The sequence below is a fragment of the Motacilla alba genome, chromosome 3, assembly GCF_015832195.1.
Source record: "Motacilla alba alba isolate MOTALB_02 chromosome 3, Motacilla_alba_V1.0_pri, whole genome shotgun sequence".
Taxonomy (NCBI): Eukaryota; Metazoa; Chordata; class Aves; order Passeriformes; family Motacillidae; genus Motacilla; species Motacilla alba.
The window spans coordinates 108,796,229-108,810,908 of NC_052018.1; the positions used below are offsets into that span (position 1 = coordinate 108,796,229).

The 14,680-nt window shown below is 44.8% G+C and overlaps 1 protein-coding gene across 4 annotated transcripts in view; it reads right to left on the reverse strand.

Annotated features, from left to right (window-relative positions):
* The window catches only part of RALGAPA2 (Ral GTPase activating protein catalytic subunit alpha 2), a 95,333-nt gene that overhangs the window by 67,088 nt on the left and 13,565 nt on the right, over positions 1 to 14,680 (reverse strand). The window contains exons 5-21 of one of the 4 annotated variants that reach the window (XM_038133757.1): positions 14,362 to 14,405; positions 13,762 to 13,936; positions 12,725 to 12,840; positions 11,382 to 11,520; positions 10,741 to 10,940; positions 9,087 to 9,317; positions 8,198 to 8,371; positions 7,220 to 7,357; positions 6,524 to 6,672; positions 6,236 to 6,347; positions 5,346 to 5,583; positions 4,681 to 4,845; positions 3,374 to 3,514; positions 1,967 to 2,104; positions 1,376 to 1,458; positions 455 to 545; positions 157 to 336 (exon numbers count right to left, since the gene is read on the reverse strand). In XM_038133757.1, coding sequence (XP_037989685.1) covers positions 157 to 336; positions 455 to 545; positions 1,376 to 1,458; positions 1,967 to 2,104; positions 3,374 to 3,514; positions 4,681 to 4,845; positions 5,346 to 5,583; positions 6,236 to 6,347; positions 6,524 to 6,672; positions 7,220 to 7,357; positions 8,198 to 8,371; positions 9,087 to 9,317; positions 10,741 to 10,940; positions 11,382 to 11,520; positions 12,725 to 12,840; positions 13,762 to 13,936; positions 14,362 to 14,405 — 2,514 coding nt within the window. Of the gene's footprint in view, positions 1 to 156; positions 337 to 454; positions 561 to 1,375; positions 1,459 to 1,966; positions 2,105 to 3,373; positions 3,515 to 4,680; positions 4,846 to 5,345; positions 5,584 to 6,235; positions 6,348 to 6,523; positions 6,673 to 7,219; positions 7,358 to 8,197; positions 8,372 to 9,086; positions 9,318 to 10,740; positions 10,941 to 11,381; positions 11,521 to 12,724; positions 12,841 to 13,761; positions 13,937 to 14,361; positions 14,406 to 14,680 lie in introns of all 4 variants that reach the window. The other 3 variants (XM_038133756.1, XM_038133759.1, XM_038133758.1) reach the window with 3 other exon arrangements.

Genomic DNA, 14,680 nt, shown 5'->3' on the forward strand with positions numbered 1-14,680 from the left:
ATCATTGTTTACTGGCAAACCAATGGATGATCCAAACCCCTTCCGCTCTGAGCGAGCACCATGACGGGTCCTTGGTGCCACACAAGCCACGCGAGGTACACAAGCTCCTCTCTGGGGCACGGCGTGAGCTCACACACAGCGTGGGGCCCACGGTACCTGTGAGGTTGGCGGGCTCCTGCGAGGGGCTGAGCTGGAGCCAGCGCGGCGCTGCAGGATCCCCGTCCGATCCCGCGGCCGGCCCCGCCTCGGGCTCATCCTCGGCCGCCTGCCAGGCCACCAGCGCGATGTCCACGTCAGCTGCACAGCCCAGGGACGTGTCACTGCTCACGCTCTCACCTGCAAACAGCACGGTGCTGCTCACACCTCGCCCCAGAGAAGCGTCTCGGCTGGCTGCACCAAAATCACAGCAGGTTTCAGGCGCTGTGCCTGGCAAAAGCGCTCTCGGGGCACTCACTTTTCTCTCTCTCTCTGTAATACCCGTGAGATTGCTGCAAGTCTGCTTTCAGATCCAACTCAGCTGTACTGCTGCTCCTCTGCATTAGCACCTGCAGGGAAAGAATCCACCTCAGCTGATACAGCTCTGAGCACTACATGGCACTCCAGCAAATTTCACACCCACACAGCCATTAGAAATTAACCACAACCCGGTCAAGACATTCTCATGAATATTCAGAGTACTCAAGTGTTTGTCAGCGTCCTTAGGAAAACATCAGGCTTTCCATTTCATTCTTTATCCTCCCTTTCTCGACCTCACTTTTCACACCAACAAGCAGGATTTTTTTAACCTACGATTTTCAAACACATCTGAAATAATTTAAGGTATTAAAAAAAAAAATCTTTCAGCCTTCATATTTCACAGAGTTGATCAGGCTAAGTCATTTATTGTTTCAACCGTTCAGTCAAAAGTTGCCATTAAAAATGTATGAAGTTTGCCTGTGCTGATGTCAACTCACACTAACATCTGCCATGCACGGCTGGTGATAGGAACTGTGCTGAACAGAAGCATTTTCATCAGTGCTTTAAACCATCAAACATTTATTCCAGTGTACTGTAGCTCTGTAACAGCCATGAATTATTTATCTTTTAAAAGTTACAAACTTCTTGTTGATAAGTTCAAAAAAAGACCAAAGCCTTGTGTAAGACTAGAACGGAGACGCAACTGCAGAAGCAGCTGATGAGATCAGGAGACACAAACTGATCACACCCAGCAGGACAATAACCTGCTATGGGGCTCACTTCCAGATGCCACGCCAGAAATGGGATTAATCCCTTTTCACACTTCCACCTCCTAGAGTTTCTGAATGCTAAAGGACTTCTGATTAGAAAGAAAACACTGCTAGGATCTTCACAGACATTACTTTTGGGTTTGCCTTACTTGCTCAGCTTCATGCTCCTTTACATATCCCTTATTTTCCTGAACGGATTTGGAGTCTGAAGTTGAATTTCCAGCCTTTTTACCTAGAGGTTTCAGAAAGGAAACAAGAACTATAAACATTTGCAGGACCAAAACACACAAGAGGTCTCATGTAAATTTCAGCTGTGTTTACATGTCTGATATTTACAGTTAAGGGCCACACAACACTTAAATGGGATACAAGAAGCTCTGAAAAAATCCTTCAAAAGCATAACATACTTACAGGAGAGGAAGTGAACTCCAACTGCAGCTTGAACATACAAAATTCAAATGCAAGTCAGGTGAAAAGTCAGAGTTACATACAAAGTGCACACACATTCCAGGTTTCATTTTTGGCCTCCCTGTTCACATCCTGCATTGACAGGCTCTAACTTATTTTAAAAAGTTCTTTCAACAACTTGCCAACTAAGCAGTGACTAAGAAAATGAGCTGAAAACACATTTTAGAGGAGAGCTGGAAACCAAAGTAATTAAGAGCAGCATTTGAGAGGCTGAACAAGTTTCAAATCTTTTCCTTGAAAAACACAGCATTGCTGCACTTTATTAGAATTACCTTGAAAAAAATCAGATGGAATCTGATCTGCAATATCTGAAGTGCTGCTGCTTCGAGTTAGCTGCTGTTCTTGGTCTGCAAATGGGCCTGCAGCTTCTGTTCCTTCTGAATTTTCCAGCTGTTGAGATTCTTCAACTTCTGTTGATTTAATTACAACACCAAATATTTGCAGGAGCTCATATGTACATCTGTGAACTCCTCACCTAAGCTCTAGGAAAAAGCAACCCTTGCAAATATTTAAAATTCCCAAGATAAAATTTACAAGTTATAACTTCACTTATATAAAATAGCCTTAGAAAAACTGAAGTTCAGAGATGCATGAGCTGCACAAAAGGTCTGGAAAAGGAGAGAAGTGATTTTGGGAGTCAACAAACAGGAGCGGGTCCCATGAACAAAGCTGGGTTTTCAGTGCTGGAGACCCCAGCTGGGCCCTGTTCATTCTCGAGACAGAAAGACAGAGCAGACAGAACTCCCTTAAATGCACTGTGGGGAGAAGCTGGCTGTGCTCCCTGAGTGCCTCCAGAAACAGGGGAAGGGAGGAGGAATAAAGAAAGGCAAAAACTTAAGAGTAAAAAAAGCTCTGAGCTGCATATAACTTGGGTTTAGCTTGTGAGGACAAACACAACCAGGCAGCTTTTGGTTTGGCTGTAACTGCAAACGAGAAACAAAAGGAGGAGAGAGAGGCATGAAAATCCCCAAGAGGAAATAAACTGACATGATGCTGGGGAAGGAGCAACAGGAACCCTTGAGATTGCAGAGCAACACAGTGCTTTGAGAAATTCATTTCTCTTAGCATTTGGGAAAAAAAAAATAACAAAAAAAGCTAGTAACACTCCAATGTTTCCATCCTGCAGTGTGCAAGTTTTAACATTGCTTTACTAAACACTGTAGGTATTTCAGAAAGTTCTCTCAGGAGGCACGTGCACAAAAATGAACATTTCTGCTACTGACTGACTTCAGCTGACTTTCAGTGTCTTACAGAAAGCAATAAAATAAAACTTTCAATGCAATTCACCAACTGGAACAATTTCAGCTTCCCCCCCAAAAATAACTTGAGATGAAAAGACACCAAAGATGTTTCACTGAGCAGGAATCCCCACAGGGCCATAAAGCACCGTGTACAGAACTCTTTTCTCTTGCCACTGCAGAGAATGAGCCTGGGCAGGACTCAGGAGTCACAAATCCCTCCCAGGGAGTGAAACACAGGAGTTTTTACTTTAGTTACGAGGCAATAGAGATCTAATTGCAATTAATGGCAGTCTTTAATATCAACATGAACAAAAATTGCTTTGCTTGCAGTGCTGCAAACATTCTGAGAAGAACCAACTGGACAGAAAGAGACCAGACAGAGAGCAGTTTAAAAATATAAAGAACACTGATATCAAAGATGACTTTAAAGTACAGTACCTGACAGTCTGTGAGAGCAAGAAGTGTAAGAGATACCAGGGAAGAGAGAGCTCACAGTGTGAAGCAGAAGAGGTACACTTTTAGTGGCTGGCAAAGCCTCATAAAGATGGACACAGTTGCTGATAGACTGGCTTCGCTTAGCTTACAGGAAAAAATAGAGCAATAATTATATCAGGAACACAGTGAAATACTGCAGTTCTGAGAGTCACAACACAACCAAACCCAGAGTTTCAGATAAAGCTTTTCAACAGTAAGCCCAGGGGTTTCTCCCCTGAGATGGAAGTTAATATCGTGCAACATTCTCTCACACTAAAAGGGTAATAATCAGGGATTTCTGATCCACAGCAAGTGTGGAATTGCCTTTTATTTGAATACACACAAACAAGAAAAGCCGTGGATCAACACTTCCAGGTTCTCCCTGCTGCTCTGGCAGGGTGTCAAAGGGGAAAATGCTGCAGCAGTAGAGAGAACCCTTCACTGGAGCACAAACAGGGACTCACTGAATTTATCAATAAAACTCAAGACTGAGCTGGCTCTACTGCCAAAGCACTCTGTGATCCAGGCTGGAGGCTGTGGCTCAGCCATGGAGCCACAAACCACCCCGAGTGTTCTCCCTCCTTCCAGCTCTCCTGGAAAGGAACTGGGGAGGGAGCTGTGCAGCCCAGCAGCTCGTGCTCAAAGCACGGGGCTTCCACAGGAGCCCACCCCAGCAAGCCAGCACATGGAAACATGCTGACATGATACACAGAAAGGCCAGGTTCAGGCTGCTGAAATGCTTGAACAAACAGAAATATGTTCCATGGCTGGGGTCTCAGTCATTACCCCAGCATTCCTCACCCCAGTCTCCCTCCTGCTTTCCTCTTTCCAGAAGTAAACATGAGAGAAAAACCTCATCATGCCAAGAAAAAGAGAGCACATAATGCAACTATGAAAGGATAATATTTATTAAATACCTGGTTTACCTTGTGCTCCCAGGAAATAGTTGTATCAATAACTGCTATCTGCCTGACAGTAATAAATGCTCTCTTAGGAACTGATAAAAATAGCCATGTACCTCTAGAAAAACCCATGAAGTGAACAGGTTTAACTCACAATTCAATGTCCTGGAACTAAAAGCTTATATAGAGAATTTCCCAAAATACTCTGTGATTCACACTGGCCAAGACATCCCAACACGGACATGCAACCTCTCTGTTGGGGCAGTTAATTATTGAGTTGCTTTTGGCAGCAGCCACCCCTCAGAGGCAGATTTAAAACCTGAGTGTTACTGAGTATCTGGCTACCAAAGCACTCAGCTGTGGTCTAACCTGTGGCTCTCTGACGGACAATGTTTCTTGCTTTCTCCACTCCTGGGGCCCCAGAGGTTGTGGCACTTCTGAATCTCATTGGCTCCACAACTTCAGGGGGACTTTTCCAGCTTAAGGAAAAAGATCTTCCTACTACAGCTGTCTTCTGAGGCTCTAAAACACCACCTTGGGACAAAGAACAGAAAAATTTTCTGGCACTGGATGGTTTGGCATGTATTTTTGCTGAAGTACAAATAGACTCAGACAAGGCAAATATTAATACTTTAAACAACACAGGTTAACTTTTACTATTAATCAAAACTAATTGGTAGTTCAAACTATGTGCATTGATCTCAAGGTGGCATGCAAGTGCAGCTAAAATACTGTCAATTAAAAACTTTACTAAAAATACACAGAAGAGAATTTTTACAGAGTTGCCAGTGCCAGCCAACAGCACAAGAAACCACATTTAACCTCTGCCATCCAAAAATTCCTGACTGTGGGTGCCCCAACTACCTCTCCTCCCCAGTGAAGGATGACAACACACAAATCCCAAGTGCTTCACATTTGGTTAAACAGGTTCTTACACCAGATTAAGCAGTGTTTAACATGAAATTAATTTTTAAGATTAAGCTTCAATATTTAACCGGTTTGATACAAAAAAGCACTGAAGCACAAAGACCAACCTTTGCCTCTCTGCTTTTTTTCCTTCTGCTCACTGAGCTTGTCCAGGGGCAGGTTTGTCATCTCCACACCATAGACAGTCCTGGCTAGCACTGCTGTCAGGGAGTCCATGATGTTGGCCCACTCGTTGATGAGCTCCTCCCAGTCCGTCAGGGAGGACAGGACACTGAGCAGCTCGTCCCACAGCTCCCGGGAGATGTAAACGCTCAGGTTGGCTCTGATCCAAGCCACAATGAGGGTCTGAGGGAAGAGACACCAGTGGCACCTCGGGCAGGGCTGACAAGATGAGTTCAGCACACCAAGCCCAACCCACAACTCTGACCTGCACGTCAGCAGCACTCTTAGCGCTGCGCATCAGTTGTGCCTCACCATTTTCCCTCAAAAAACACTCCCAGAAATAATGGGGAAAGTAACTGATGAAGGAAATTTTTTTAAAAATCAGGCTAAATGTTGTCTGGCAAACTGAAATAAGATACTCTATAATAACAGCAGAATGAATGACTGCCCTACACCCACAGAACGACTGAGCCGTGGGGCAACACTACACACCCAGTTACACTATCCAGGCTGGAAGTATAGGAGGAAGCATGAATGTCTCTTTCAGTGTGACTCAGTTTTGACTTGCCAGCTGGACTTTTAGGAAAACAGTTACTTGATTCTTACACTTTAGAGACACTCACTGAAAATATCCCATCTGTGCTACCAGTTTGTAACAGAGCCCTGAAGAACAGAGCAAACCCAACTCTCCCTCCATTAGTAACAGTTTACAAAAAAAATTACTAGCAAGACATAAGAAACCCCTCCTTCACAGTAATACAAGTAGGTTTTATAGTACTCAACTAAAACCGTGGGCAGTTGTGACAGAGCAAACCAACCAGCCCCACTCACTCACTCGGAACAGCAGCCCCGCCATGCTCTGAGCAAACGTGTCCTTTGTCTGGTTCTCCTTTGGCTTCTGCATCACAGCTTCTGTTATTCTGAGCAGTATCTGCAGCATCTGTTCCCTGGTTCCAAAACAAAAGGTGTTCTATTAGCTGTACCTGCTCATTAATCCTGCGGCAAAGCCTGACTTACTGAGAACGCAGTCACACTTCAGACTTCACAGATCATTTGTAAAACAGCTTGGTTGGTTGTGGACTGTAACAACTTTTTCTCTTGAATGACAGTATGTTAACCTTACCATGTCTTTCTGTTCATGGACAGCTCCATTATCATGCGCCTGAAGATGCTGAGAACAGCTTTGCAGGCATCCACCTGCTCCTTCAGCAGCAAAGGGACCTCAGTGCATGGCTCCAGCAGGAAAACGTTCGCCGAGTTTGTCAGGAATACCTGGCGTTGACAGTCCATTTGCACAGTGTTAGGAATGAAAACAAGCAAGACTTACAACAAAATACCTGTGCTCCTTCGGTTAAACCTTCCCCTTTCCTTAGAGGAAGTTTCATGTTTTACCCATCACTTTATGTTTTTGTTATTCCAGCAAGGAGCCAGGCTCCCATCACACACCCACCAGGGCTCAGCATGTGATTTGTGGGTGTCTCCTCTGCTTGGGCAGGGAAGAAGATATTCCTTCCAGCCACTCATTTCCTGCCATCATATGCTTAAACAACCACCAGTATTTTCAATAAATGAAGTTCAGAAAAAGCAAATGCATGGTTCTGATTAATTCCTAGTACTTACAGGAGGAAAAAAATTACCCTCCTCTGTTAAAATACAGATCTCTGGCCTTAAGACATGAAGTCCAAATTGTGTCTTACAGAACCAATCAAGCCCTGGTGGCTCTTTTCCTCCATCTCTGAGATTGCATTGGAATTTGTAGTGCAAGTTGTGTGGCCAGGCAGGTCACAGCCCCCCCGAGTCCCCCTCCCAGCCAGCTCACCTGCAGCGCAGCCTGAGCACCAGCCTTCACATCCCTGTCCTCATCCTCCAGCACGCAGCCCCTGCTGACGGCGCTGGTGAAGGAGTAGGTCCTGCCCCAGCTGGAGGAGCGCTTGTGCCCGCAGGGCTCCGAGGAGAGCTGCCAAACACAGCCTGGTTAGCAGCAGGGCACAAAGGAGCACACCAAACTGAAACAAAACCATCCCTGAGGTCAGCAGCCTAAGCGGGGGAACTGGAGTGGCATACACTCATTTCCACAGGGAATTCCTGGCTATTATTTCTTTGTTTCCACACATGGAATTTGAAGGCTCATAAAAGTTTTAGAAGGTGCGTTATTTAAAATATTTTTCACCACTTTTCATGGTCACTGATTGTATTAATAAGTGAATTTAAGTCTGGCAAAACCATAAATTCTCTACAAAACAAAGTAAAAACCTTGTAATTTTCACTGTTTTACAAATCAAACCTCTTATTCAGTACTAGAAAACTTCTCTTTAAACAGTGTCACAGTGTCAACAGTGTCAAAGAACTTTTACTGATGGTTCAAAACAGGATATTAAAAGATGATGCACAGAACTGTAGCTACCGGTAAATTTTCTAGATTAAGGTATCCAGTTACAATATACAGAAATTAATACATATTGTCAAGTTTTTAAGCACCACCAAAATGAAATAGTTCTCCATGTCTCAGGCCAGCAGACAGTCACTTTTAGCACTGCAAAACCCATCAGTGTTTCTTCCATTGAAGTTCCTGCTGCCATATTTACACATGCAGGGAATAACCACAAATGAGGTTTCTCAAACCAGCTACAACCCTCTCCCTGCACTCTAAGTGCTGCTCAGTAACTATTTCAACTGTGAGTCCTTAACTAAAAGCATTTTTTAACCCCTATTCCCCCCACACTTTAAACTGTTACTCCTCTACAGAGCGAGGTGAAAAGCCCCATATTGCAGCAAAGTAAGGAACAGGATACCATACATGTTTACCGTCTGTTTGCACTGAGGAGTCTTCCAAGGGAGCAACAGCATCCTGGCTGTCCTCCTTCTTGTCTGGCTCCTCCATGAACACAGGTTTCTCCTGCAGTATCCACTTCTGGTACACTTTCACCACCTTCCGTGTTGCAGATATATCAGAAGGCGGCAACAAAAAAGCCTGAAAAGGAAAAGTTCACAGATTTCACTCCACACAGGACACAGATGCGGTTCATACAAACACACACTCCACCACCCACACTGCCATTTTAAGTACCAAGCTTCAGCTCCCTCAACAATTCCATAACCTGGTCATTAAACTAGACCTAGGAAGGAGCCCAACCTCAAAGGCTGCTGCTGTGACCAGAGTAGTATTTGCTGGGGTCCCCAGGATGAGTGAGGAATTGATGAATCTGACTCCATGCTCTTAGAAGGCTCATTAATTATTTTATAATATTATATTATATTAAAGAATGATACACTAAAACTATACTAAAGAATAGAGAAAGGATACAGACAGAAGGCTACAAAGAATGATAATGAAAACTCGTGACTGCTTCCAGAGTCCTGACACAGCTGGAATGTGATTGTTCATTAAGTTAAAACAATTCACATGAAACCAATCAAACAATGACCAGTTAGTAAACAATCTCCAGACACATTCCACACATGAGCACAACACAGGAGAAGCAATCAGATAATTACTGTTTTCATCTCTCTCTGAGGCTTCTCAGCTTCCCAGGAGAAGAATCCCGGGCAAAGAGGATTTTTCAGAAAATATGACGGTGACAGAGCAGCACCAAGTGTGCCCAGCAACCAGCCCCCCCCAGGGCACCTCCCACACCCGTTCCCCTCAGAAACAAGCAGCAGGGCAGGGAGCGGCCGCGGGCAGAGACCTGGCGGAACACCTCGTTGACGAAGTTGACGTATCCGCGCGTGGAGAGCAGGATGCCCTGCACCATCTCGTAGACGCCGCGGTGCTGCTCCTCCACGCTGCAGAGGCTGCAGCCGCTCAGCCTCCTGTCCGACAGGCTGCCGCTGCTGGAGTGCCCGCGCTCCTGCTCGCCCGCCGGCGCCGCCGCGCCCGCCTCCAGCTCCACGCTCTTCTCCTGGCCCGCGGCGACTGTCTGCGGGCACAGCACAGCACAGCCCATCACCCACCACACTCTGGGATCCTCACGGAGAGCTCCATCCCATGAACTCTCTCCCCCTTGGTCAATCCCCATGCCCTCAGCCCTGGAAACATCAGTAACTACTCAGCATAGAGTTAGTCCTCCTGCGGGGAAAAACAGACTTCCCCGTGGACCTTCTGTGTCATAACTTCCTCTGGTTTCTCCTTCCCCTGTCGCCTGACTGGCTTGGCATCCCTGGTGGGCATCCTCCTTCCCCTGGAGGCCAGTCCCCTCTGCCCAGCCCTTAGCTCTGCCCCTCACCCCTTCCCCTTTATAAGCTGCCTGCTCCACGTGGTTCATTCTCTTTCCCACCTGGTTTCCTTCAGCTACTGTGTTACTCTGCTGGAACAAAACCTTTCAAAAGAGCCTTTCTTGCCTCTATCGCTGAGCCAGTTGCAGTGAGCAGTGAGTGGACGTTTGACTGCCTTGCCTGAATGTTAACTCAGCTTGCTTTTCGACAGGAGAGGTTTGTTGGGGACAAGAGATAGGCAGCAGCACCTAGCATTCTAACACCTGCATTTTTAGGATACCCTGTCTGGCACAACACTGCCATCCCAGCAGTCAGGAACGACAGATTTCAGTCTGCCACTCCATCCAAGAAGGAATTTGGTGTTTACAAACTGGTCACTTCCTTACAGCACACAGCAACTGAATTGTCCATGCCATGCTAAGAGTGTAAAGAAAGGCACGGACACAGCGGAGAGGAATCCTCAAGTCCCTCTGTCTTGGGGAAAAGATGGATTGTAGCACTACACATAAGGCCTAACACCTTTTTGCCAGGTTTTGCTCTGGCACTGCCTGTGTTTTGCAACCTCTCATACTGTGTTGCTTCTCTGCTGAGCACACAGCTGACACTCACCTATGGTTCAAGACCAAACGTAAGCTGAGATTGATTCTAAATTCTTAACAGGAAGCCGGAGAGTCTCTCAAAAGCATCGATTTATAAAATTCATTGTGAGGCATCTAACGCCAGAGGAGTCCCAACCATGAGTTTATAAATGAAATATTTCTCTAATATCTCATTGTAAACAGCTGCTATAACTGAGAGGAAAACAAAGCAGCCTTTGATGTCACTGGGAAATGGTCCATGGAACCACCAAGTATGACAGTTTACAGAGTAGATTCCAAAAGTCTAAATAGAATACTGCTGAAGCTGGTAGTGAAACAAGTTATGAAGGAAAAAAAAACCTTCTAGTGAATTACCTAAGGGTTTTGCTTGGAGATTCCCTCCTCCATCAAAGAAAAAGAAAATCAAATAAACAGCTACATCATTTATTCACTATGGGGTAGCATTTCTTTGTGCTTCAGCTGTCAGTGTAGTGAGATCACCTGCAAGGTTAGCACGCATGCAAGAAGAGAGGTAAACTTTAAAACCTACCTGAATAATTTTAGGGAGCACTTCTCCTCCATTTTTTGTATTCTGGACAGCAGTTAAATACTTCTTTTCAAGGAAGAAGGTAACGAGCCACTTGATAAAAACCACTCGAGCTGCCATGTAGGGGATTTTTGTGCAGTAGACACTCTCATTGTTCCGTGTTGCAGTGACATACACTGGCCTTGGCCTGATATCAGGGATGTCTGAGGCGGGGGGGGACAAAAAGGAAGAGAGAAACAAAGTGGAATCTCAGTAATTTCTTCCCAACTCTGGCTAAATGTACAGAATACATCACCAAAAATATAACAGATGCAATGGCTGACTGCTTTTATTTTATTAATGCTTGTATTCTATCCTAACTTTATCGCTCCTCAGATATTAGAACGTAACAGCACAGCTCTTTCCTGAGGTTATCACTTGCATCACTCAAAACAAAGGAAAGCCGAAGAGAAGGGCTGCGAAAGGAAGGGCAAAAGCTGAAACAAAGAACCAGCCCTGCTACAATGTAAGTTAGTTTTACATGAAACCAGGGAGAAAAAACTCCTCATCCCACAGAGCTGTAGCAATATGCCAGCAGGTAACAGAGATCCTACCAAGAGCAGGCTCTGGCTTTTTCTTCTTCAAAGGCAAAACCCACTACTTACCCAGCACAGGTTTGTAGAGGTTGGTTAGCTTTGTAAAAGATGGGAATAAGTGAGGAAGATAGTATTTTCTGAACAAAGTAAAGAGAAACTTGAATCCAGTGTCTTGGTTCTCCTTGTTCTTCCACTCCAAGCTGGCAGCCTTTCTCAGGGAGTTAGAGAGAAACAAACAAAAAGCTTTCAGTTAATGTGTTATACTGACAATTGTTTCCTCCGAACACAAAAAAAAAACCAAGCTGCTACACTTTAGCCAGAAAAGAAAAAGCAGCACAGCCCCAAAACCACTTTTACGAACTGCAGTAAGAATGGAAAGTAAGAACAGAGCAACCCCCCAAAGCCAGCAAGCTCAGTGGAAGCCAGTGGATTTGAGCTGTTCTAACCAGAGGAGGACAGCAACTGTCCTGCTCTGCTCTCAACACATTTGCTTCTTGTTTTGACAAAGTCGCTTTGAGCTCTGCTTTTATCGTTAATATTTTCTTTGTCAGAATAAACACAAATAAACAAACACTGCAACCACTGCGCAATGGGATTTGTAGAGTAAGCAGTTTTGTTTGGACCCCACACAGGTAATGAGCATAAAAAGAAGAATGACATTTTTGTTTTTAACTGAAGTGTTGGGAGACTCTGATACGTAAAACAAAGGGTGCTGTGGAGGAAGCTGATAATTTCATACGGCCACTTTTTAAAATAAAGCATTTATTCAAGATGACAAAACCCTTTCCAAATATTATTTTGGTCTTGCCTATTCATACTAGAAAGTGTATCTCAAAGTATTTAATTATAATTTATCTTTTTTTTTAATAACAAGGCTCTTTAATGTTCATTGTCTGCACAGTTTCCACTTTATTTCAAATGTTGCTTAATTTGTACTTTTAAAATATATACATTATCTTATTTCCTCTACAGATTCATCTGATCTACTTCTAATTAAATTTTATGTACATGTTACTTGCATCCTTTTAAAAACATCACAGAAGCCATCTCTCTTTATCTCTTCCTCCAGTGGTCCTTTACATTCCTTTTCATCTAGGTATGTGTCCAAAGAGAACAAACTGAATCTTTACCCCACATAAATTTTCTAAACGCAACCACGAGCACATAAAACAGTCAGTTATTCTGCAAGTTTGGATAACATTCATTAATTCTTATCACAAAAGTGTGACAAACTTCTTGTTTTCACCAAAAATGGCACGAGGAAATACCTTTGGGATGATTTTTCACTTAAGAGTAAAAAATGTGCTGTGGATGGGTAAACCCAGCTCCACACAGATGCAATGTAGGCTTAATTTTTTTACCACAAATACATCCTCCAAACATAAACACTTTCAAACATCCATCCTCCTCACCTGAATTACCATGTATTTTAGCAGGAGCTGGAGAAAATAGCAAGTCTGGTCTTCTGCAATTTTCTCTCCAGAGACAGCTGGCAAAAGCGGTGTTATTTCTTCTGGAAATATCTTGGCTAAAATCAAATATTTTAAGCACAGAACAAATTAAAATACTGAAATAAAAGCTATTTTCGCTAAAAAATTGATTTGAAAATATCCATTAGGGCACTACCAAGCTGTAGAAGTCCAGCAGCTGCTTGGATGTCCAAAGTCCTGGCACATCCCAGCAAGGATGACACCAGATTCCCAGTGGCTTGGAAGGGCAGACACCAGCAGTGAGCCAACAAGGAGGAAACTGCTCAAGGGGCATAAAATGCTCCTGCTGCTGCTGCATCTGGATTAAAACCACCCCAGAGCCAAAGAGCAAACCCTCAGAGGGACAGGAGCAGGCGGCTCTAGAGCTGCACTGCAGCCAGCTCGGAATTCCAGGGGCAGCTGGCAGCATCCATTGTCCCCTCCTCCAGGAGAGGCACCCCAGGAGAAGCTTCACCAGCAGCACCACCCATTGTCCCCTCCTGCAGGAGAGGCACCCCAGGAGAAGCTTCACCAGCAGCACCCATTGTCCCCTCCTGCAGGAGAGGCACCCCAGGAGAAGCTTCACCAGCAGCACCCATTGTCCCCTCCTGCAGGAGAGGCACCTATCAGTGAAATTTCGCCTGATTGGCAGCAGGAATGATGAGGAGGACTCCATTGATATCAGAAGGCTAATTAATTACTTAATTATACTATTATTCTATACCATATTACACTACATCTAAACTGAAACTGCACAAGAACTCAACAAAATCTCCTGCCTGTCTCCTGGCCGACGGCCTGCACACGCGCCTCGGCCCCGCTAGGCCAAGGAAACAAAACACCACTCTGGGTAAACAACCTCCATACTGCATTCCGCTTTGGCAGGACACAGGGGCAGCAGGTGAGACAAGAACCGTTTGGATCATCCTTTTCCCTGTTTCTCTCGGGTGCAGAGAGCGTGACTCCCGGGGCAGGCTCACCGTCGGGCGCGGCCGGGGGGCTGACCAGGCTCTCCAGCGTGCAGGGCCCGCGCGACGACGGCAGCGGGGGGAAGCCGGGCACCAGGCAGGCGAACATCAGGATCTGCTCCTCGCCACAGTTGGTCTGCAGGGCTTGCAGCCACAGCAGGAACAGGCGGATTCCTTCGCACCTGAGCTGCAAGGGGGGGGCGTTTGGGCAAAAAGGGCAGCGACACAGGTCTGTAAGTGCAGTAACACTTCGCAACAGGCAGGGCGAGAGCTTCATCCCAGCTAGGTTGTTGCAAGGTGTTGCCATCGTACCAAGGGTATTTACATTATTAACATAACCCTAGCTCTAATGCCAGAGAAAGCTCAAAAAATTAGGCACTGAGCAATATGCATTAATATCTTCTCCAGGTAACTTCACCAAGGTCATGAGAGCAGCAAAATGACTGAAAACATGTTAAAATAACCAAGGATCACCATAATAAAGATTAAAAGGTGAATAAGAAAAAATTACAAAGCCTAACAATCTGGAAAACATTGCCATTGGAAAGCTGCAAAGTAGCATACTTCACGGGAATTAAAGTGAAAAGAAATATGAAAACATTAACACAATACCTTGAGAGAATTTCCAGTGTGCAAAAGCTTCTTCAGAATCGACCCTGGATTAGGAAAATTAAGTAGGCCTTATCAGACACTTCCCACCACAATGTTTTCAAAAATATTTCACAAAAGCCTACTTGAATTTATTCTAGGGCCACTGCACTGGGTTTTAGGACAACTATGGGAGAGGAATCCCCCCAAGTGATTCTAGCTACAATTACCACCACCCAAGATTAACGGTGATGTATCTTTCCAGTGAGGTCCTCTGGGTTTTGCCCAGGACCATGTCTCAAATTATTTTCATTAATAGTAAGATCTGTGAATGATACACATT